At 36.8% G+C, this 25,484-nt stretch overlaps 1 protein-coding gene across 6 annotated transcripts in view; it reads right to left on the reverse strand.

Annotated features, from left to right (window-relative positions):
* The window catches only part of FCHSD2 (FCH and double SH3 domains 2), a 310,099-nt gene that overhangs the window by 47,622 nt on the left and 236,993 nt on the right, over positions 1-25,484 (reverse strand). For 5 of the 6 annotated variants that reach the window (XM_082342951.1, XM_082342953.1, XM_082342954.1 and 2 more), the window contains 2 exons: positions 23,243-23,338; positions 4,569-4,685 (listed from right to left, as the gene is read on the reverse strand). In XM_082342951.1, the coding sequence (XP_082199077.1) occupies positions 4,569-4,685; positions 23,243-23,338 (213 nt within the window). Of the gene's footprint in view, positions 1-4,568; positions 4,686-20,911; positions 20,984-23,242; positions 23,339-25,484 lie in introns of all 6 variants that reach the window. The other variant, XM_082342955.1, reaches the window with a different exon arrangement.

Genomic DNA, 25,484 nt, shown 5'->3' on the forward strand with positions numbered 1-25,484 from the left:
AAGCCACTAAGTTTGTGGTAATTTGTTATGGCAGCTATAGAAAACTAATACAACCATCAGGTATAATGTTTGCTCTAAGTTTCAGGAAGCTATCCTTGTCAGAGTGAAAAAGTCTTAATCCAGCTGGTTGGGAATTTCGTTTTACTTTTTAATCACTAAGGTATAGTGATTAGGCATAATCACTAAGGCATAATCACTAAGGAATTTTATTATGTGCTTTATTGGCAACTATGACAATAATTATATAATTTTTCATCTTTATTCTGTAAACACATTTTACTATACTGATATATTTTCTAATGTTGAATTGTCCTTGTACCCTAGTCATGTGCTTAAAACACAGCTGGATTTATTTTTATTAAATTTTATTTAGCATTTTTACAAGTTTTTTACATCTTTGTTAAAAATCAGTTGACCATATATGTGTGTGCCTATTTCTAGACTCTTCACTTTGTTCCATTTATCTATAAGTCTATTCTTGCATCAATACAGTAACATCTTGATTACTGTAGTTTTGTGTCTTGAAACCAAGTAGAGTAAGCCCTCTAACTTTATCCTTATTTTTCAAAATTGCTTTGGTTATACCAGATCATTTGCATTCCCATGTATGTTTTAGAAGCATTTTGTCAATTTCTACAAAAAAACCCTGCTGGGTGTTTGACTTGGATTTCATTCTATATATGGACTAACTTGGAGATAAATGGTATTTTAAAAATATTTAGACTTCTATTCCACTGGTCTATATGTTCTTTTGCCAGTACTACAATGTCTTGAATACTGCAGTTTTGTAATAAGTTTTGAAGTTTGGAAGTATGAGTCCTCCAACTTTGTTCTTTTTTCAAGACTGTTTTGGGTATTTGGAGTCCCTTGAGATTCCGTATGAATTTTAGGGTAGGTTTTTCTATTTCTGCAATAAATACTGTTGAGATTTTCATAGGGATTGCATTGAATCTGTAGATCATTTGGGGTGGTATGTCATCTTAACACTATCTTCCATTCTGTGAAAGGAGGATGTCTTTCCACTTATTTATGTCTTTTTAAATTCCTTTCATCAGTGTTTTATACTTTTTAGTGTACAAGTATTTTGCCTCTTTGGTTAAGTTTATTCCTAAGTATTTTATTCTTTTTGATGGCAGTGTAAATGGAACTGTTTTCTTAATTTCCTTTTCTTTCTTTTTTATGTTTTTGTTTTTAAATTTATTGTACTGAAATATAGTTGATTTACAATGTTGTTAATCTCCTTTTCTAATTATTCATTGTATAATGTATATTATATGGTGTAGAAATACAACTGACTTTTGTGAGTTAATTTTGTTTCCTGAAACTTTGCTGAGTTTATTAGTTCTAACAGGTGTGTCTGTGTGTGTGTGTGTGTGTGTGTGTGTGTGTATGTGTGTGAGTGTGTATGTGTGTGAAATCTTTAGGATTTCCTACATATAAGATCACGTTGGGACTTCCCTGGTGGTCCAGTGGTTAAGACTCCATACTCCCAATGCAGGGGGCCCGGGTTTGATCCCTGGTTGGGGAACTAAGATCCTACATACTGCAACTAAGCCCGCATGCCGCAACTAGAAAACCCCACGTGCCACAACTAGAGAAGAGTGCACGCTGCAATGAAGACCCAGAGCAGCCTAAATAAATAAATAAATGACCCTGTCATTGGTGAACAGAGATAATTTTACTTCTTCCTTTCCAATTTGGATGCCTTTTATTTCTTTTTCTTGCCTAATTGCTGTGGCTAGAACTTCTAGTGCTATATTGAATAGAAGGAGTGAAAGGGGGCATCCTTGTCTTATTCCTGATCTTAGAGGAAAAGCTTTCAGTCTCTCACCATTGAGTATTACTGTTTTTTAACAAACTGAATATATGCTTCTTTGTGTTTTACTTACCTGGGGTTTGTTGAACTCCTTGGATTTGTGGGTTTACAGTTTTTATTAAGTTTGGACAATTTTCAGCTACAATTTTTTTCAAATATTTTTCTCTTTCATTTTATTGCTTAAACTATACCTTACTAGATTAAAGCCCATCAGAGGTCACACTATAAAGAACTAGAAAAGTCATTGAAATCTGTCTGTCTCTACCTCCTAGCAGAAAGACTCAACATGCCTTGACAACAGAGAGAGGAAACAGATTTATTTTTAACATCTGAATATTTACTTTCAAATAGAGTCAGACATTCTAGTGGAAAAAACCTCTTTGTGTGCTTCATATTTTGAAGTATAAAGCTGCAGTAATTAATCTCATCACTGTTTATTAGATGTGTGGTAGACAGATAACTTGTCTTTCTAGTTCACAAATTTTTTGATTGAGATAAACTGTATTAGAGGAACTGTACCCAAAAGCCTTATCTTCCCTTGAATCTGATTTAGATGACAAGATTCTAGATTTCAAGCTGGAGTCTGATGCTGAGCTTTGGGGAATTTTGGGTGAAGAGGAGAGATATATTTTGCATGCAAGAGGCATGTGAACTGTTATGGCCAGAAGTTAGGCTGTGGCAGATTGTGTTTTTCGAAAAATAGCTACTACAATATTTCCCATTCCACATGTTCTTCTAGAACCTTGCAATTTCCCCACCAAGAAGTATTGATACTTTATGACCTCTCTCCTTGAATCTGGACAGGGCTTTGTGACTGCCTCTATTAATAAAAACATGACACAATTAAAATCTTGTTATTTCTGAGGCTAGATCAGAAAAGATGATATAGCTCCTACTTGGAGCTATTGGGGCTCTTGGGGCTCACACCTTTGCAGCCCTGTGCTACCAGCTACCATGTAAGAAGTACAGCTAATCTGAAGCCACTATGTTGGAGAAACTGTATGGAGAGACCACAAAGAGACAGAGATGCATGAGACACTCTAATTATTCCAGTTCCCAGCTGTTCAAGTCTTCCTGGTCCAAACACCAGCTATTTCAGTGGGGAAGCCTGTGAGATAACTCTAGCACCAGCCACTATCTGATTGTAATTACATGACAGACCCCCACCCCCACCTCCTAAGTGAGAACTGCCAAGCTGAGCCCATCCAATCCCCAGAGTAGTAAGAAAAAATTTAAAAGATTCTCTTTTTGTGGCATTAAATTTGAGGTGGTTTGTTATGCAGCATTAGATAAGTGGAACACTGAATTCGAGATGCCTGAGAAAAGATGTGACAGTGAAAAGAAGATGTCAAAGCAGGCTAGAGGATATATGTATACACAGAAGAAAGGCCCAATGTTGGAGATGGTAATTTATTATTTGTTGGTAAGTGAAACCACGGCAGTAGTAAAGACTGCCTATAATGAGAATAAAGAATAAGAAAAGAAGATAGCCTAGTATGGAAGCGTAAGGAATTTAAAATGTAAATGTAAGATGAAGAAAGAAGAACCTTTAAAAGAATCTAGGAATGTTAGCGAGGAAAAGGAAAACCATGACAGTGTTTAAGTCATGGATGACTAGAGAAGAGAGTATTTCAAGACAAAGGGAACTGTCAATTGTGATACAACTGCCAACGGGTTGAGTAAGATAAGAAATTAAAGTGGCCATTTTGGACTTAGTGACAGAGACATCATTGGTAATTTTGGCATGTGCAGTCTCTACGAATTGGTGCAGGGAAAGGGGAAGAAGGGAAAGCTCAAATGTAATAGGCTAAAAAATAAGCAGGAGGTTAGGAGATACAGATACTAAACACAGACAATTCTCTTAAGAAGCTGGATATGAAGGTAAAGAAAAAGAAAAATAAAGTTATAAATAAATGGAAAATAGAAAAAAATTTACTATATCTAAAATAATTTCTTTGTACTTAAAGTTTCGTCTTTCTTTTTTTAAGATTTATTTATTATTTAGTTATTTATTTTATTTATTTTTGGCTGCACTGGGTCTTAGTTGTGGCACGTGGGATCTTTGTTGAGGTGTGCAGGGTCTTTCATTGCGGCGTGCAGGCTTCTCTCTAGTTGTGGCGTGTGGGTTTTCTCTTCTCTAGTTGTGGTGCACAGGCTCCAGGGCACAAGGGCTCTGTAGTTGTGGCGTGCGGGTACCACAGCACACGGGCTCTGTAGTTTGCAGCATGCAGGCTCTCTAGTTGAGGCGCGCAAGCTCAGTAGTTGTGGCGCGCGGACTTAGTTGCCCCGCGGAATGTGGGCTCTTAGTTCCCTGACCAGGGATTGAACCCGCGTCCCCTGCATTGTTAAGGAGGATTCTTTACCACTGGACCACCAGGGAAGTCCCTAAAGTGTAGTCTTGAAGATACATTTTCATGGAATCTACAATTGCATCTTCAGAAAGTCTGTCTTAGAGATGAAAAGCCTAATTCAACAAACGCACATCTCTTCCACTGCCCAAAAGATTATAATACACTATCACTAGTCTTCCTTAGGCAATTCTATGGCAAACAGATAAATTACTGTGTTGCTGCTAGAGGGCTTAAGGAATTTTCAAGTTTAGTAGATAGCTGAGAACATACTTCTGAGTGCTGAGAAATTATAGAAAAAACATCTATCGGATATTTTCCACATCAATAAAATTCAACTCCTTAAACTGGTTTGACATTTGGCTTAATGCTGGACGTAACCTAAGATTCTCTATCACACTTACCCGTTGTTGGTGAACAATATTTTTGTGCTCCCGTGCCACACGTGTGGCCCATTTCCGAGCCTCTTTGTTTAAACTGTGCTCCTCTGTGGTCCCAGTTTCTGATTCTAACTGTCGGCTCTACAACACAAGAGAGAACAGAGAGAAAAGTACTGTTATCCTTATTGAAATCACTACCATTTTGTAGGTAGACCAGAGGGCCTTCACTTTATCAGCACTCAAAACAGGAGGCATGCTCCACTACTGTGGGGAGCAATGTCTCATGTCACAGAAGATTAGCAGAAGACAAAGAGGATGGTATGAAAACCGTAAATGACCACAGATTGTTGTCTTACATTGCTGAACATTAAAGCTTCATCTCTAACTGTAGCATGATCCATTTTGGGTATAAAGCAAGCTAGCTAAGCAAAGAAGAAAAAGTATTTATGCCAACCTACTATGACACTAAAATAGGTGCACAGACAAAATGGAAACAACTCAACAGTTTCAATGGGATTAAAGAAAGAATCATTGCATAGAAGTGAAAAGAAAAATAAAACAATACAGTAACAGTGACACAACCTATCCATCCTCAAAAATATTGGGTTTAATTTAGTTATACTTACCACCAAACCTCAAACTAGCTTTTGTCATTCTTCTGGGCCTTAATGTCATCTCAAAGATAGGGGTGCTAGATCAAATGATTACTAAGGGTTTCTTCTTGCCCTAAAATGCTATACCCATATTTCATAAAGAACAAACTGCAAAATCTAACTAAACAAGAGTAATAGTTAACCACTATTATGCAAGGTACTGTGGAAAGTGCTTCACATAACTTTTATAACAATCTTATGAGACGGGTCACACAGCCATTTTATAGAAAAGGAAATCAAGGCTCAGAGATGTTAAATAAAATTTCCAGTGTGCGCCAGATATTCAATGTTACAACTTCCGATTCCAGAATTAGAGCTCTTAACCACTAAACTATTTTAACTTTCTCTAAACTCTTAAGAACCCATGAAAAAAATCTTTATTAAAATAACTAGGAAAGAAAATAATTTTTTAAAATATGAATTATCCAAAGATGATTTTAATACAAAAAGCAAAATTTTAGAGTGGAAAGATCTTTAAAAACTGACTTCCATGGGACTTCCCTGGTGGTCCAGTGGTTAAGAATCTGCCTTCCAATGCAGGGGATGCAGGTTTGATCCCTGGTCGGGGAACTAGGATCCCACATGCTACAGAGCAACTAAGCCTGTGCGCTGCAAGGAAAGATCCCGCGTGCCCTGCGTGCGCAACGCAGCCAAAAGTAAGTAAATAAATAAATATTAAAAAAGAAAAAAAAAAACCCAAACTGACTTTTGCAAGGTCACATAGCTCAAAATTGGTAAACAGGATTTGATAAATTGGATTACAAATTTAATATTTTTGTTGGGGGTACTGTAGGCAAGGTTGAAGAACTTTTACTCTATGCAGACATTTCAGCTAAAGCTAGATTATATAATGATAAATGAATTGAAACATATCCAAATCTAACCAACTTTACATTTACATTTTATACCGATTCATTCTTTGGGCTATTAGGGAACCAACTTTCTTATTATATTTATTTGCAAAAGGATCTAGGCATTTACATTTATATCTGTCCTCAGAAGCCAGGGTTTAAAAAGTTAAACCCTGGATGAAGATGCAAATGTGATCTATAGGATGTATGGTAGAAAGGTATACTCTGAAGAGCCCAGGTACAGGTTTTTAAGCCAGATAAACCCAGTTTTAATCCTCTCTATGCCACTTATTAGCTTCATGATCTTGGGCTGTTAGTTAAACTGTATCTTAGTTACAGCCGAAAATTGGTGAAAATGCCACCTATCTCATAGGGGTTATTTAGGGCAAAACGAGGTCATATTTTAAACATTCTCTTATGGTATATACATAAGCATCCAATAGATGGTAACTGCTAATGTTAAAGACCCAACAGAAAATTACTTGAAACAAAAAATTTTGTCATTACTGTTAATAAAAAAGTCCAAATAATTCCCAGGTTCTTCATAGCCCAAATAATGAACCAAAAACAAGACCGAAGATATAATGAAAGGATCTCAAAGAGAATGAACTTATAGAGCACAGAGTAGATGAGAAAGAAGGCAACTGATAGAGAAATTTAATTTTTATTACTGAGGTACATTTTAGGAACTGGTAAATGGGTCTAAAAATGTGTGCTGGCTGCATGGCCAACGTGCCCATGCAGAATCTGTACCTTTTTACTGAGTATTATCTGTGCTTAAAAGCTGGAGAAATAAAGATAGGGCTTTTTCTCATTCCCTATGGGTTTACTATTACTCAGGAGTGCCCAATGATCAGAACAGATCACAATTACCACTGACTGGGAGATGTGACTTTGGGACCCTCTGGGCAGGGAATAATAACACATAACTAAAATTCAAGTAAATTGATCTTTTTCATGAATTCTGAAATCAAGCCATGGAAAAACATGGCTACCTATAATACAGTTCTAGACAAATGAGAATTCCATACAAGGCAAACACAGCCCAGGGTACTAAACAATACATAGAGAAATGTTCTAATGCCACTCTGGAGATCAAAGATGAATATAAATCTGAATCTAGTAAAGATCATTACCTTTTAAAATGGTGGTATCAGTAGTGGTTGATTCCAGCAAAGGAATGCTAGTGACTGCTTCTTTTTAAAATGCTGGCTAATTTAATCGTTGGTTCATACTTTTAACACTTTTCCTTTACCTCTTAAAAGTATAGTTAAAATACATAAAGGAATAGTAACATATAGGCTATTAAGCACAATAATTTAAAGAACATTGTTATTTTCCTGAAGCAGAACATGAGACTTTAACAATTAAGTATCAAACAGCACTGTAGCCTAGCTCTGGAAAAGTGCACTTATTTAACTTGATTATTTTTAAAGAGGCATATATTATAACATAACAATTCTCAGAGTAATAGTAGCACAAAAATAATTCAAATAAATTACAAACTGAAGAGAAATGCTATAAAAGGAATTTCCTATCGACTTTTAAATGTAGATTAGGTAGTTTTTTATTAGTCTGTCAGTTTGGGTTATTTTATAAGTTAGGTCAACTAAATGTGATTCTTGAAAACTCTGGAAACATCAGATTTCAAAAATCATACAAACTTTAATAAAAAATTTCAGAAGCAGATAGGTCTTTTCCTGGAAAATAAATGTCAATCCAAACACAAGCCTATGATTTTGAGTACTGTTCCCTCTGGTTGGAATAACTCCCCTATATTTTTTTGTCCACAGACAAATTCCTAGTTATTCTTCAAATCTCAGTTCAAGTCCTTGTTCTCTGTGAAATCTTCGCTGACTTTCCCAGATAGACTCAGTGGCTCCTTCACTTTAGACATATCTCCATTATATTAATTTATTAATTTGTTAGACATCTACTGAGTGGCTACTGTCAGGCCAACATCACATTATACTGTGACTGCTGCATGTATGTTTCCTATTTGTCTTTAGGCAATCTGAGGCCTCGAAAGGATACATTTCCTGGCATCTAGCACCATGCCTAATAGTACACAGAATGCCCTCAGTAAAGGCTGGTAAACATATAACCTAAAGTGAGGGGCAGGCCACCAGATTATTAGAATGGTGTCTTCAGGGGGACAAGAGAATAAACATACTGAATTAGAATCAGTTTCTAATGGATGAAAGAAAGTATTTTGTGTAGGGAAGAACAGAATGAACAGAGGAGAAAGGGGACTAATTTACTGAGTACCATGCATTTTAATACAGGTTCTCAAAGCTCACTTGAGGACTGAGATCTCTCTCCCACTTGTAAAATAAAAGGTCTCTTTCTTCATGTTTAAATTCTCACTACAAAATCCACTCAAAATGGATGACTAAGGAAGGAATTGTTTTTGAATCTCCCAATTAAGGAATTTTTATACATTTTATTTTATGAAATTTATTTGTTCTTCAAAAAGCAGCCATTAGGGAGTCACCGGGCCTGCGCGCTCTGCGGAGGGAAAGCCCGTAGCCTCTGTCAGGTGAACTGGGAAGCAGACTCTTGAGTTCAGAGCTGGCCTGTGGTTTTTGCATCTCATCAAGGAGCTCCTCCTCATACAGCCGTGTGGATGACAGGCTCTTGGTGCTCCAGCTAGGCGTCAAGGCTGTGCCTCTGAGGTGGGAGAGCCAAGTTCAGGACACTGGTCCACAAGAGACCTCCCAGCTCCACGTAATATCAAACGGCAGAAATCTCCCAGAGATCTCCATCTCAACGCCAAGACCCAGCTCCACTCAACGACCAGCAAGCTACAGTGCTGGACACCCTATGCCAAACAACTAGCAAGACAGGAACACAACCCCATCCATTAGCAAGAGAGTCTGCCTAAAATCATAATAGGGCCACAGACACCCCAAAACACACCACCAGAAGTGGACCTGCCCACCAGAAAGACAAGATCCAGCCTCATCCACCAGAACACAGGCACTAGTCCCCTCCACCAGGAAGTGTACACAACACACTGAACAAACCTTAGCCACTGGGGACAGACACCAAAAACAACGGGAACTACGAACTTGCAGCCTGCGAAAAGGAGATCCCAAACACAGTAAGTTAAGCAAAATGAGAAGACAGAGAAACACACAGCAGATGAAGGAGCAAGGCAAAAACCCACCAGACCTAACAAATGAAGAGGAAATAGGCAGTCTACCTGAAAAATAATTCAGAATAATGATAGTAAAGAGGATCCAAAATCTTGGAAATAGAATGGAGAAAATACAAGAAACGTTTAACAGGGACCTAGAAGAACTAAAGAGCAAACAAACAGTGATGAACAACACAATAAATGAAATTAAAAATTCTCTAGAAGGAATCAATAGCAGAATAACTGAGGCAGAAGAATGGATAAGTGACCTGGAAGATAAAATAGTGGAAATAAATACTGCAGAGCAGAATAAAGAAAAAAGAATGAAAAGAATTGAGAACAGTCTCAGAGACCTCTGGGACAACATTAAATGCACCAACATTTGAATTATAGGGGTCCCAGAAGAAGAAGAGAAAAGGAAAGGGACTGAGAAAATATTTGAAGAGATTATAGTTGAAAACTTCCCTAATATGGGAAAGGAAATAGTTAATCAAGTCCAGGAAGCACAGAGAGTCCCATACAGGATAAATCCAAGGAGAAACACGCCAAGACACATATTAATCAACTATCAAAAATTCAATACAAAGAAAAAATATTAAAAGCAGCAGAGGAAAAACAACAAATAACACACAAGGGAATCCCCAGAAGGTTAACAGCTGATCTTTCAGCAGAAACTATGCAAGCCAGAAGGGAGTGGCAGGACATATTGAAAGTGATGAAGGAGAAAAACCTACAGCCAAGATTACTCTATCCAGCAAGGATCTCATTCAGATTTGATGGAGAAATTAAAACCTTTACAGACAAGCAAAAGCTAAGAGAATTCAGCACCACCAAACCAGCTCTACAACAAATGCTAAAGGAACTTCTCTAGTTAGGAAACACAAGAGAAGGAAAAGACCTACAATAACAAACCCAAAACAATTAAGAAAACAGTAATAGGAACATACATATCAATAACTACCTTAAATGTAAATGGATTAAATGCTCCAACCAAAAGACAAAGACTGGCTGAATGGATACAAAAACAAGACCTGTATATATGCTGTCTACAAGAGTCCCACTTCAGACCTAGGGACACATACACACTGAAAGTGAGGAGATGGAAAAAGATATTCCATGCAAATGGAAATCAAAAGAAAGCTGGAGTAGCAAGTCTCATATCAGACAAAATAGACTTTAAAACAAAGACTATTACAAGAGACAAAGAAGGAGACTACATAATGATCAAGGGATCAATCCAAGAAGAAGATATAACAATTGTAAATATTTATGCACCCAACATAGGAGCACCTCAATACATAAGGCAAATACTAACAGCCAAAAAGGGGAAATCGACAGTAACACAATCATAGTAGGGGACTTTAACACCCCACTTTCACCAATGGACAGATCATCCAAAATGAAAATAAATAAGGAAACACAAGCTTTAAATGATACATTAAACAAGATGGACTTAATTGATATTTATAGGACATTCCATCCGAAAACAACAGAATACACATTCTTCTCAAGTGCTCATGGAACATTCTCCAGGATAGATCATATCTTGGGTCACAAATCAAGCCTTGGTAAATTTAAGAAAACTGAAATCGTATCAAGTATCTTTTCTGACTGTAACGCTATGAGACTAGATATCAATTACAGGAAAAAATCTGTAAAAAATACAAACACATGGAGGCTAAACAATACACTACTTAATAACCAAGAGATCACTGAAAAAATCAAAGAGGAAATCAAAAAATACCTAGAAACAAATGACAATTAAAACACGACGACCCAAAACCTATGGGATGCAGCAAAGCAGTTCTAAGAGGGAAGTTTATAGCAATACAATCCTACCTTAAGAAACAAGAAACATCTCAAATAAACAACCTAACCCTACACCTAAAACAATTAGAGAAAGAAGAACAAAAAAACCCCAAGGTTAGCAGAAGGAAAGAAATCATAAAGATCAGATCAGAAATAAATGAAAAAGAAATGAAGGAAACGATAGCAAAGATCAATAAAACTAAAAGCTGGTTCTTTGAGAAGATAAACAAAATTGATAAACCATTAGCCACGCTCATCAAGAAAAAAAGGGAGAAGACTCAAATCATTACAATTAGAAATGAAAAAGGAGAAGTAACAACTGACACTGCAGAAATACAAAGGATCATGAGAGATTACTACAAGCAACTCTATGCCAATAAAATGGACAACCTGGAAGAAGTGGACAAATTCTTAGAAATGCACAACCTTCCGAGACTGAACCGGGAAGAAATAGAAAATATGAACAGACCAATCACAAGCACTGAAATTGCAACTGTGATTAAAAATCTTCCAACAAACAAAAGCCCAGGACCAGATGGTTTCACAGCCAAATTCTATCAAAGATTTAGAGAAGAGCTAACACCTATCCTTCTCAAACTCTTCCAAAATATAGCAGAGGGAGGAACACTCCCAAATTCATTCTACGAGGCCACCATCACCCTGATACCAAAACCAGACAAAGATGTCACAAAGAAAGAAAACTACAGGCCAATATCACCGATGAACATAGATGCAAAAATCCTCAACAAAATACTAGCAAACAGAATCCAACAGCACATTAAAAGGATCATACACCATGATCAAGTGGAGTTTATCCCAGGAATGCAAGGATTCTTCAATATATGCAAATCAATCAATGTGATACACCATATTAACAAATTGAAGGAAAAAAACCATATGATCACCTCAATAGATGCAGAGAAAGCTTTCAACAAAACTCAGCACCCATTTATGATAAAAACCCTCCAGAAAGTAGGCATAGAGGGAACTTTCCTAAACATAATAAAGGCCATATATGACAAACCCACAGCCAACATCGTCCTCAATGGTGAAAAACTGAAACCATTTCCTCTAAGATCAGGAACAAGACAAGGTTGTCCACTCTCACCACTATTATTCAACATAGTTTTGGAAGTTTTAGCCACAGCAATCAGAGAAGAAAAAGAAATAAAAGGAATCCAAATTGGAAAAGAAGAAGTAAAGCTGTCACTTTTTGCAGATGACATGATACTATACATAGAGAATCCTAAAGATGCTACCAGAAAACTATTAGAGCTAATCAATGAATTTGGTAAAGTAGCAGGATACAAAATTAATGCATAGAAATCTCTTGCATTCCTATACACTAATGATGAAAAACCTGAAAGTGAAATTAAGAAAACACTCCCATTTACCATTGCAACAAAAAGAATAAAATATCTAGGAATAAACCTACCTAAGGAGACAAAAGACCTATATGCAGAAAATTATAAGACACTGATGAAAGAAATTAAAGATGATACAAACAGATGGAGAGATATACCATGTTCTTGGATTGGAAGAATCAACATTGTGAAAATGACTATATTACCCAAAGCAATCTACCGATTCAGTGCAATCCCTATCAAACTACCACAGGCATTTTTCACAGAACTAGAACAAAAAATTCCACAATTTGTATGGAAACACAAAAGACCCCGAATAGCCAAAGCAATCTTGAGAAAAAAAAACGGAGATGGAGGAATCAGGCTCCCGGACTTCAGACTATACTACAAAGCTAGAGTAATCAAGACAGTATGGTACTGGCACAAAAACAGAAATATACATCAATGGAACAGGATAGAAAGCCCAGAGATAAACCCACACACATATGGTCACCTTATCTTTGATAAAGGAGGCAAGAATATACAGTGGAGAAAAAACAGCCTCTTCAATAAGTGGTGCTGGGAAAACTCGCCAGCTACATGTAAAAGAATGAAATTAGAACACTCCGTAACACTATACACAAAAATAAACTCAAAATGGATTAAAGACCTAAATGTAAGGCCAGACACTATCAAACTCTTAGAGGAAAACACAGACAGAACACTCTATGACAGAAATCACAGCAAGATCCTTTTTGACCCACTTCCTAGAGAAATGGAAATAAAAACAAAAATAAACAAATGGGACCTAATGAAACTTCAAAGCTTTTGTACAGCAAAGGAAACCATAAACAAGATGAAAAGACAACCCTCAGAATGGGAGAAAATATTTGCAAATGAAGCAATTGACAAAGGATTAATCTCCAAAATTTACAAGCAGCTCATGCAGCTCAATATCAAAAAAACAAACAACCCAATCCAAAAATGGGCAGAAGACCTAAATACACATCTCTCCAAAGAAGATATACAGAGTGCCAACAAACACATGAAAGAATGCTCAACATCATTAATCATTAGAGAAATGCAAATCAAAACTACAATGAGATATCATCCCACACTGGTCAGAATGGCCATCATCAAAAAATCTACAAACAATAAATGCTGAAGAGGGTATGGAGAAGAGGGAACCCTCTTGCACTGTTGGTGGGAATGTAAATTGATACAGCCACTATGGAGAACAGTATGGAGGTTCCTTAAAAAACTAAAAATAGAACTACCATATGACCCAGCAATCCCACTACTGGGCATATACCCTGAGAAAACCATAATTCAAAAAGAGTCATGTACCACAATGTTCATTGCAGCTTTATTTACAATAGCCAGGACATGGAAGCAACCTAAGTGTCCATCGACAGATGAATGGATAAAGAAGATGTGGCACATATATACAACGGAATATTACTCAGTCATAAAAAGAAATGAAATTGAGTTATTTGTAGTGAGGTGGATGGACCTAGAGTCTGTCATACAGAGTGAAGTAAGTCAGAAGGAGAAAAACAAACACTGTATGCTAACACATATATATGGAATCTAAAGAAAAAAAAATGGTCATGAAGAACCTAGGGGCAAGACGAGAATAAAGACACAGACCTACTAGAGAATGGACTTGAGGATACGGGGAGGGGGAAGGGTAAGCTGGGACGAAGTGAGAGAGTGGCATGGACATATATACACTACCAAAAGTAAAACAGATAGCTAGTGGGAAGCAGCCGCATAGCACAGGGAGATCAGCTTGGTGCTTTGTGACCACCTAGAGGGGTGGAATAGGGATGGTGGGAGGGAGGGAGATGCAAGAGGGAAGAGATATCGGGACATATATGTATAACTCATTCACTTTGTTATAAAGCAGAAACTAACACACCATTGTAAAGCAATTATACTCCAATAAAGATGTTAAAAAAAAAAGAGTAGCCTTTAAAAATGAAGAACATTTACTCCTCAAATACATTTACATTGTACATATATAATATTTACTTCCCAAAGAAACCTAGCTGTGTCACCCTGGCTAATGTACTTAACTTCCTCTCTGGGTCTCAGCTTTCGCAATTGAAAATCAAGACATCTGAAGATGAGATGAAATCTCAGATCCTCACCAGTGCTGAAATTAATTTTAAGAGAACAAACAGGCTCATGCATTGGCTGTAAGCAGAGGGAACAGTGTGTTTCTCTGGATAAGAGACCCAGAAATTTTGCTATTCTACTGCTACTGCTCTGAGCTCCAAATTTCTTTTTAGCATTATCTGAGAGCCTCGCCTAACTCAAGAACAGAAGAGCCTCTGTAAAAATGATAAAAATATTCTTAAAACATATTTTTAATTTACTTGGAATTTTAAATTCATGACATAATTTTAGGAGGTACTGGAGATGAAAAACATAAAGACAAACCACTTGATGGGAGGTCAGGATGTCAAATTTCTGAGATGGTTAGGGAGTACAGATAATGCAAATATTAGATATCTATGATATACTACTGAATGAGAAAAAAAAGCTTAAATTCAAGTCTATTTTAACTCTACTTATATAAAGTTGTGTATCCGCATCTATGTAAGTAGGTACCTGCAGAGAGATGTTCAGAAGGATATTGACCAAATTATTACCAGTGGTTACCTCTGAACAGTGAGGGTTTAGGTGAAAACATTTTTTATAATTAGAAAACTATAAAGCTATGTTAATTTTAAAAAGGGGTATCATTTATTGACTATTTAAGCTCTGTGCTAACTGCTTTACATACATTTAGTTCTCAAAACAATACTAATAGGGACTCTTCTCAATTTATAGGTATGGAAATCTAGGCTCAAAAAAGGTATGTGCCTTTCTGAAGCCACTTAGCCAGTAAGTGCTGGATCTAGAGCTTGTATTGAGACCTCTCGAGATTCCTTGCTATTTTTATATGACCATACTGTCTCATTAATTATTCTATTTATCTAACGCCAATATTGATAACATAGATAGAGATAGTAATATTGAAAAAGACATTGCTAAAATACAAATCTCTTTTCAATGAAATTTTGTCTAGGCTTTTACTTAAATGTCAAGACATCTTTTGATTTAGGGACTTCCCTCATGGTCCAGTGGTTAGGACTCCGCACTTCCACTGCAGGAGGCATGGGTTCCATCCCTGGTCAGGCGGGCAGAGAGCTAAGATGCTGAAAGCTGTATGGTGCAGCCAAAAAAAAAAGAAAAGAAAAGACATCTTTTTTTTTTTTTTTTTAAATAATTATTTATTTATTTATGGCTGTGTTGGGTCTTCGTTTCTGTGCGAGGGCTTCCTCTAGTTTAGGCAAGTGGGGGCTGCTCTTCATCGCGGTGCACGGGCCTCTCACTATCACGGCCTTTCTTGCTGCGGAGCACAGGCTCCAGACGCGCAGGCTCAGGAATTGTGGCTCACGGGCCCAGCTGCTCCGCGGCATGTGGGATCTTCCCAGACCAGGGCTCGAACCCGTGTCCCCTGCATTGGCAGGCAGACTCTCAACCACTGCGCCACCAGGGAAGCCCCGAAAAGACATCTTTTGATTTAATTTTGTTTTTAGAAAACAAAAGCCAAACTCTTTCAAGAGTTTAGGAAGGCTTTCAGAGCCTAGCAATGTTGTTTTTAAAAATTACCAATCTTTTTAGAAAGTAATATTAAAATACAGTCTTTTCAAAATTTACAGTTATTAAATAACTTTAAAGAACTACACTACAGAGTGTTTTTTTTTTTTTGGCTGCGCAGCTTGCGAGATCTTAATTCCCTGACCAGGGACTGAACCCAGGCCCTTGGCAGTGAAAGTGAGGAGTCCTAACCACTGGACCATCAGGGAATTCCCGCTCATTCCAATATATTCTTGATATATTAGTCTTTAAGTCATCTTAACTGTTTTGTTCTTAGACAAAGATATGATTTCAGTTCATTTTAAGGTTAGCATAAGGGCATAGAAGATATCTGAGCCTGCGCGCAGAAGGACAAAGTGAGTAGGGATAGAAAAGCTGATTTTCACACAAGAAACACAAGAAACATAGTCATTATTTTTCAAGTCTGATACCTCACTGTAGTTTTGATTTGCATTTCTCTAATGATTAATGATGTTGAGCATTCTTTCATGTGTTTATGAAGAACCTAGGGGCAGGACAGGAATAAAGACACAGACCTACTAGAGAATGGACTTGAGGACATGGGGAGGGGGAAGGGTAAGCTGGGACGAAGTGAGAGAGTGGCATGGACTTATATATACTACCAAATGTAAAACAGATAGCTAGTGGGAAGCAGCTGCATAGCACAGGGAGATCAGCTTGGTGCTTTGTGACCACCTAGAGGGGTGGGATAGGGATGGTGGGAGGCAGGGAGACGCAAGAGGGAAGAGATATGGGGATATATGTATATGTATAGCTGATTCACTTTGTTATAAAGCAGAAACTAACACACCATTGTAAAGCAATTATACTCCAATAAAGATGTTTAAAAAAATAAGTAAATAAAAAAATAAAAATAAAAAAATAAACACAGCTAGCACATAGCACAGCCAGGATTTGACTCCAGAGCCCATGATTTCTCATTGTACAACACCTGTTTGAATGTCTAATACAAGTATGACCCATGTGACAGCTGAATGACTCTTCAACATAGAGAGCCTGATAAATGTAAATTCTCTCATTGGGACTTCCCTGGTGGTCCAGTGGTTAAGACCCCAGGCTCCCAATGCAGGGGGCCTGGGTTCCATCCCTGGTCAGGGAACTAGATCCCGCATGCCGCAACTAAGAGCCTTCATGCTGCAACTAAAAAAGATCCCACATGCCACAACGAGGATCCCACATGCGGCAACGAAGACCTGGCACAGCCAAATAAATAAATATTAAAATAAATAAATAAATAAATTCTCTCTCATAGAATATCCTTTTTGGGGGGGGGGAATAAAAATTTTAGGCTACAGGGCTTCCTTGGTGGTGCAGTGGTTAAGAATCTGCCTGCCAATGCAGGGGATGCGGGTTCGAGCCCTGGTCCGGGAAGATCCCACATGCTGCGGAGCAACTAAGCCCATGCGCCACAACCACTGAGCCTGCGAGCCACAACTACTGAGCCCACGTGCCACAACTACTGAAGCCTGCGCGCCTAGAGCCTGTGCTCTGCAACGAGAAGCCACCCCAATGCGAAGCCCGTGCACTGCAACGAAGAGTAGCCCCCGCTTGCTGCAACTAGAGAAAGCCTGCGCGCAGAGACGAAGACCCAACGCAGCCAAAAAAATAAATAAATAAAATTTTTAAAATTATAAAAAAAAAATTTTAGGATACATTCCATATCCTTCTCAGAACAATCTTGTATTAAAAACTTTCATTTCAGTGAAGAAACGTGAACTTTACTATTTCTAGAAAGATTTTTGACTTTCTGGTATCATCTGATACCAGAAGATATAAAGAAGAATAAAGAAAGGATACTTTAGAAATCAGTAACTCTATATGGAAATAGAGACATGGAAATATTTCAGTATTAACCATGAGCCAGCTACTAAATTACTACATCAGATGAAACTTGCCACTGATCACTGTCACTTGTAACCATCTTATGGTTAAACTAAGATTCCTAATTTAATTCTGTGGCTGTACAGAATAGAGAATTGTGACCTTATAAAATCATTTTGGCCAGTTCCTTTTGGTATATCATTTTAAAACATGACTCAAAATAATCATATATTAAAATAAAATGAAAAGGAATTTTGATTTACCAGCAGATAAAAAAAGATAAGCCAAAAAAACAAGAAGTGCAATAATTTCAACCCTTAATTAAATTCCAGTGGTAATACTGTGACTGTATGTTTTCAACTGGACATTTTTGACTTTTGTAGGGAAAATACTGGAATTTGAAATGGGTTATATTAAAAAGTTTTTTAAAAAAATGTTAAGATAATATACAAAAACCTTCAGAAGAAAATAAGTTACCTTTAATCATGGTGGTGACTTTAAAAGTCCTATGGCTTTCCTGAATGCATCTTACCTAAATCTAGATCAAATATTTATTGACTACTCATCTCTATATAAGGCAAGGGTATATACAAATTATACACAATAAATATCTATTGAATGAATAAAAAATGTATTAAATCCATAAGGAGTTCAAAGTTCCTAATATAAATTATAAAATCCAAAATAAAATTAAGGAACAATACTGTCCTGCAGGGGGAATCCATGTGCAATTACCATATGACTGTCCTACTTGAAAACATTCCATAGTTCTCCATATACTACCATATGTAAAGTTCAAACACAAAATCTGGTTGCAACCTACATTTATGGTGTTGTTCAACACCTTCACCATACCAAACCTACTTGCTATTTCAAATACAGGTAATGCACTTTCAAGCTTTTCTGGCTCCAACACTTATTAGCTGAGTGATCTTGAGCAAATTTCTTAACCATAGTTTCCTCGACTATAAAATGAGTATTAAAAAGAGAACCTAAAATATGGGATTGTTGAGAGGACTAAATGAGTTAATACAGGCAATGCAATCAGAAAAATATCTAGCATGAAACAAATCTTCAGTGAATTTCATCTATTATTTTCAATTGTTATTTTCACTTCCTGGCATGTTGTTTTTCAATCACTGCAAAGTAAATTTCAATTCATCTTCAAGATCTAATCCATACTAAGAAGACAAACAATCTGATTAAAAAAGACAAAAGACATGAATAGACATTTTACCAAAGTAAATATATGAATCACTAATAAGCTCATTAGAAGAAACTCAACATCATCAGTCATTAGGTTAATGCAAATCAAAATCACATCCTCTAGGATGGCTATAAGCAAAGAGATAGAGAGACAATAACAAATGGAAGTGAAGATGTGGAGAAACAAGAACCCATATACATACAAAGGTAGTAGAAACACAAAATGGTAGCCACTTTGGAAAAGTTTGTCAATTTCTTAAAAAGTGAAACAAATTTACCATAAGACTCAGCAACTCAAGAGTATTGAAAACATATTCATACAAAGACTTGTACACAAATGTTAATATTGGCATTATTGATAACAGCCAAAAGTGGGTAACAACCTAAATGCCTATCACTGATGAACAGATAAACAAAATGTGGTATATTCATAACACTATTCAGTAATTAAAAAGGTACAAACTATTGATACATTCTAAGACATAGATGAACCTCAAAAACATGCTAAGTGAAAGAAGCAAGACATAAGAGACCACATATTGTATGATTCAATTTATATGAAATTTCTAGAAAACGGAAACCTATAGAGAAAGAAAATAGATTAGAGGTTGCCTGGGCAGGGGATGGGAATAGGGATTAACAGTAAACGGACGCGAGGGATCTTACTGGGGTCATGAAAATGTTCTAAAACTTACTTGTGATGATGGTTGTACAATTTGGTCAATTTACTAAAAATCAGTGAATCATATACCTGAAATGGGTGAATTATATGATATGTAAATATGCCTCAAAAAATTTGTAAAAAAATTATACTACATCAGGATGCATTAACTGTACCCATCAATGGACAGCAGGAGCACTCTATCATATACAGCACTTGCCTCATTATATTTTACTTATTTGTGTACATGTCAGTGAGCTCATCTAGTCCAGGCTCTTAACATGTAATAGCGATCCTCAGCCTCTATCTGAACGATTGGCACTCAGATGCAGTAGGGACTCAGTGTCTGTTGAATTAAAATATGCTCCAAAATAGGATAGGAACAATAGCAATTTCAGAAATACGACAGAAGATAGTGGCAATTAGTGCTTCCTACATGCCCTGCATTTACCCGGCAGGAGGAGTAAGTTAATGGGGCACTGACTGGCACTCTCCATGACAGGCTTTTCCAAGAGGAAACCAGAAAAGCAAGTAAACAATGGTTCCATTCTCATATGAAAGAACAGTACTAGTCCATACTGAGTAAAAACAATTATTTGGGATTTTATTCTTTGTGAGCAGTAAGAATACTTAATCTACAACAAAACAAAAAGTACATACAACAAATTTTACAGGTAAAAACATTTTCAAAATGATTATTCTAAAGACTTTTTCAATGGTTGACAATCTGGGATGATTTTTACAAATGTGTGAGCATTTATCTTTTTCCATTATGAAAAAATTAACTGCTCCCCAAGTGCTGAACATTTCTTCTTAGAAAACAGAGTAGCATGTGGAAAGAACATTAAACTGCAATCAAGACATTGTGTCATTAATTCACTGTATGACTCTGGACAAGTCTCTTTTCCTTTCTAGGCTTCAGTTTCCTCTTTAATAAAGGCAAGTTAGCTCTAAGGTTCTTTCCAGCACTCCTGTTGAGGAAAACTAAGGTGCTTCAGACAAGATGACAAATGAGAAGCTCAATCTTTTCACTATAAACAGGAAAAGAAATCCCTAATTTATAAGGGAAAAACAGAAAGCCCCAGCTTATGCATTCAGTAGCCCCTTACACATATATTTATAACTTTCATTCCAATACCAGGTCCCACCCTTCATCAGCATGCAAACCCACGCACCCCATCCCTCCCACCCTTGACCCACACCCCCATATACCTCAGCTATGGTCATTCTCAGAGCACTGACAGGGGAGAGCTCAATATCCACCAGTTGGGCAGCTTTTAAACTCTGCCCAGTACAGATTGCACAAGGACAGAAAACAGCATACAGTTAGAATTTTAAGGCAAACAGGGACACACAGCTAAGAACATTTAGCACAGTGTTCAGAAACAATGAAGGATTTCAGGTTGTCATTGGGCTTTGGATGAGTGAGATGAGAGTCACTATTATTCTGATTTTCCTGAGGAAAATGGGCAAAGATAAAATAATCTCAAATTAGTCGCAATTTTAAGTCAAGCTTGGCAAACTTGTCCATACCCTGTATCCTCAGGACAATGTCTCCGAGTCATTAGGCAAAAGCTGATCGATAAAAAAAGGCGCTACTATAAAGGGCAAGGGTTAATAATCTAGAGGGAAATGCTGATTTCCTACATTTCTTTATATAGCCACTAACAGGGCTACTTAAAATTTAGTAGGAAAAGTAATGAAGATATCTCCAGCAAAGGTTTCTATTAAACTGATACCATTAAACTCTGATATCATAAACTCCCCTGGTTTTTTTTTTTTTTTTTTTTTTTTTTTTTTTAAACATCTTTATTGAAGTATAATTGCCTTACAATGGTGTGTTAGCTTCTGCTTTATAACAAAGTTAATCAGTTATACATATACAATATGTTCCCATATCTCTTCCCTCTTGCATCTCCCTCCCTCCCACCCTCCCCATCCCACCCCTCTAGGTGGTCACAAAGCACCGAGCTGATCTCCCTGTGCTATGCGGCTGCTTCCCACTAGCTATCTATTTTACATTTGGTAGTGTATATATGTCCATGACACTCTCTCACCCTGTCACATCTCACCCCACCCCCTCCCCATATCCTCAAGTCCATTCTCTAGTAGGTCTGTGTCTTTATTCCGTCTTGCCACTAGGTTCTTCATGGCTTTTTTTTCCCTTAGATTCCGTATATATGTGTTAGCATACTGTATTTGTTTTTCTCTTTCTGACTTACTTCACTCTGTATGACAGACTCTAACTCCATCCACCTCATTACAAATACCTCCATTTCATTTCTTTTTATGGCTGAGTAATATTCCATTGTATATATGTGCCACATCTTCTTTATCCATTCATCTGTTGATGGACATTTAGGTTGCTTCCATGTCCTGGCTATTGTAAATAGAGCTGCAATGAACATTTTGGTACATGACTCTTTTTGACCTATGGTTTTCTCAGGATATATGCCCAGTAGTGGGATTGCTGGATCGTATGGTAGTTGTATTTGTAGTTTTTTAAGGAACCTCCATACTGTTCTCCATAGTGGCTGTATCAATTTACATTCCCACCAACAGTGCAAGAGAGTTCCCTTTCCTCCACACCCTCTCCAGCATTTATTGTTTCTAGATTTTTTGATGATGGCCATTCTGACCGGTGTGAGATGATATCTCATTGTAGTTTTGATTTGCATTTCTCTAATGATTAATGATGTTGAGCATTCTTTCATGTGTCTGTTGGCCATCTGTATATCTTCTTTGGAGAAATGTCTATTTAGGTCTTCTGCCCACTCCCCTGGTTTTGATTCTAGGTTTACCAAGACTTTACCAATACAACTTGACTTCCCTCTTGGCTTGCCTGCATTGAGAGAATGTGCTAGATATGCCAACATGTGCTTTCTCACCTTGTAGAAGTTAAATATCTTTTTAAAAATGTTATTAAATTAGTATTCTGGTTCTTTTTCTTTAATTAAAAAATGGCTATCATTTTTCATAGAGTAAACTCAAGGATAAAAATGTATGATTAATGATTGTTTTTTAAACACTGCCAATTTGGCATTTGTGTTAATACTTTAACATTCTAAGAAATCTGAAAGGAATTATAAAGGGTCTATAATTTTTAATAAAACCAGTAAAAATATTTGTATGCATATATTCATTATTCTATTTATTAATTCTATTCTGGTTAAAACTTAACCACTGGTTTCTTTGGAAGGGTATGCATGTGAAGAATTTCATGAATAGAAAGTATGTAATTTACATTTGAATTGAAAAAAATTTATTGAATATTTTTTTCTTTTTCCCTCAGTTCAGTTTTCAGATTTCCAGTAACTTGTTTTATGATTTAACCTTATTAAGCAGAAAGTTGTTAGCATAAAGATACTGGGCGTGTTAGTCACATTTTAGAAAGAAGAAATGTCACAGTTTCTCTGCATCCTCACAGTTTTGTTATAATATTGAGATACACTCAGTTTTTGTCTGTCTATTCCAAGGATAGTAGTTATTTAAGAACAAACATAGCTTAAAGACAAATGAAATGAAAATCTGGAATTCCCTTACAGTATCACTGTCACAAGGCTGGAACTGGAAGGGCTGGGGTTTGTGAAATACAGCATTCTCTTGTAAAAACAGCTGAAGATTATAGTCTCGTACCACCTAAAGAGAAAATAAAATATCTTTAAGTCTTTAATAAGGTTAAAATAATTGTGTTTTAAAGTTTAAGCTTTATTCTGCTGTTTTCTAAAAATGAGCAATCATCCAGTACTACGTGGTCAAAAAGAAATTATAATTACAATTTTTTTTTTTCATTTTAGATAATAGTTGTTATCCTTGTGCCCCATTTTCTCAAGAATCTAAGTATGGAAAGTACTAGTTTAGAAACTAGCCCAGATTTGGGGACTAGACAATATGTACTATTTTAAGACTGCAAAAAGATGGCTATTACACAAAATGTTATTCTTTTGAACGGGGGGAAGGTGCAAATAGGGAAGCACATTAGTTTGTCAGGTCTCTCCCAGTTCTAAAGTTTTGTAGGCCTCTTAAAGTTTGCTTTATGGAGATTGCCATCTACTAGGAAACTGCCAAATAACCTTATACATAACACAAAATAGTATTTTTCTAGTACTTCTTGCCACCTTTTTAAGGAGGTTGTGTTCTAATTACCATCTTAAAGCATACCAAGAAGACAGACTAGAAAGGAATTTATAGAGAAGGGGAATTCTAATACACATAAAGTAACAAAACAAATAGCACAGGAAGACAGTTATCTAAAAAGAATTCATTGTATTATATACTCTGGGAAAGAGTGGAAATCAGCAACATTTGATTGTGCAGAAACCCATTTTCTATTTTGCTACACTGCTTACCCTTGACTCTTCTTTCATTTGTAGTATATTACAGCTCATTAGCACCTCTGCCAGAGGATGGGCAGAAGAAGGAAGAAAAGTTTAAAGCAGCTTTGTGGCTATACTTTAGTAGTCCTGGGAAAAGAATTCATTCAGGAGATGGAGAAAGTAGGAGGTATATTCTGCATTTTATTTACCAGCACAACCCAATTCTCTATTGCTCCTCTGCACCCCCACCCCCATTCAACAACCATTTACTGAGAGAGCTTATCAGGCCTAATGTTAAATGCAGCAGAGAGGGGGAATACACAGAGGAATAAATATGAATAAAGTCAATATCTTCAAGGAACTTATAATCTAGAAACTGGGAGAACTAAACAGATTACACAATTAAAATACACTATCAAAGTATGTAGAAGGTACTAGGAGAGCACAAAAGATGGTGCTATTTAATCCAGACTGAAGGGGTGGGATGGAGGAAGGAGTGGTTGAAAAAAGGGAAATGGGTTTTTTTCTTTTCCTGGATTCCAGTTTTAAGCTAGAGTAGCTGTGAAAGCTCTTTTTTTTTTTCTTTTTAAAATTATTTATTTATTTATTGGTTGGTTGTGTTGGGTCTTCGTTGCTGCGCGCGGGCTTTCTCTAGTTGTGGAGAGTGGGGTCTACTCTTTGTTGCGGTGTGCGGGCTTCTCATTGAGGTAGTTTCTCTTGTTGCGGAGCAAGGGCTCTAGGCCCGCGGGCTTCAGTAGTTGCAGCACACGGGCTCAGTAGTTGCAGCACGCGGGCTCTAGGGTGCGTGGGCTTCAGTAGTTGTAGCTTAGTTGCTCCGCAGCATGTGGGATCTTCCAGGACTAGGGATCGAACACAGGACTGCGCCACCAGGGAAATCCCCTGTGAAAGCTCTTGACACAGCCCTGAGACACAGCCTCACTAGTCACCATGCAGAAAAAAGCTAAGAGGATCATCCTTCTAGTTGCTAAACCTATCCTCTCAAGCACCACAAACCAAACTTCCTTTTCTTTCTTTCTTTCCTCTTTTTCTTTCTTTCAAGGGGGAAGTATCAACCTTTTTAAATTTTTAATTTTTTTTACGGAACATGTCAAAGTAGAGAGAACAGAATAATGTATCCCCATGTACCTACCACCCAACTTCCAAAAACACAAATTCTTGTTTCATCTATAAACCTACCTGCTCCTCCCCTCCCCCAATTCTATTGAAGCACGTCCTAGACATATCATTTCATCTATAAATATTTCAGTGTAATGTCTAAAAGACAAAGACTCTAAAAAATATATCCATATTAAAATTTACAAAAAATATTATAAAACAACCAGTAAGTGTTCAAATTTCTGTTTCATATTTTAAAAAGTTTTTCAAATCGGGATCACAGTAAGGTTCCCACAGTGCAAATGGATGATGTTGCTTAGGTTTGTTTTCATATATAGGTTTCTTCCTCCATC

The sequence above is a fragment of the Balaenoptera borealis genome (genome assembly GCF_965194805.1).
Source record: "Balaenoptera borealis genome assembly, chromosome: 11".
In the NCBI taxonomy this organism is placed as follows: Eukaryota; Metazoa; Chordata; class Mammalia; order Artiodactyla; family Balaenopteridae; genus Balaenoptera; species Balaenoptera borealis.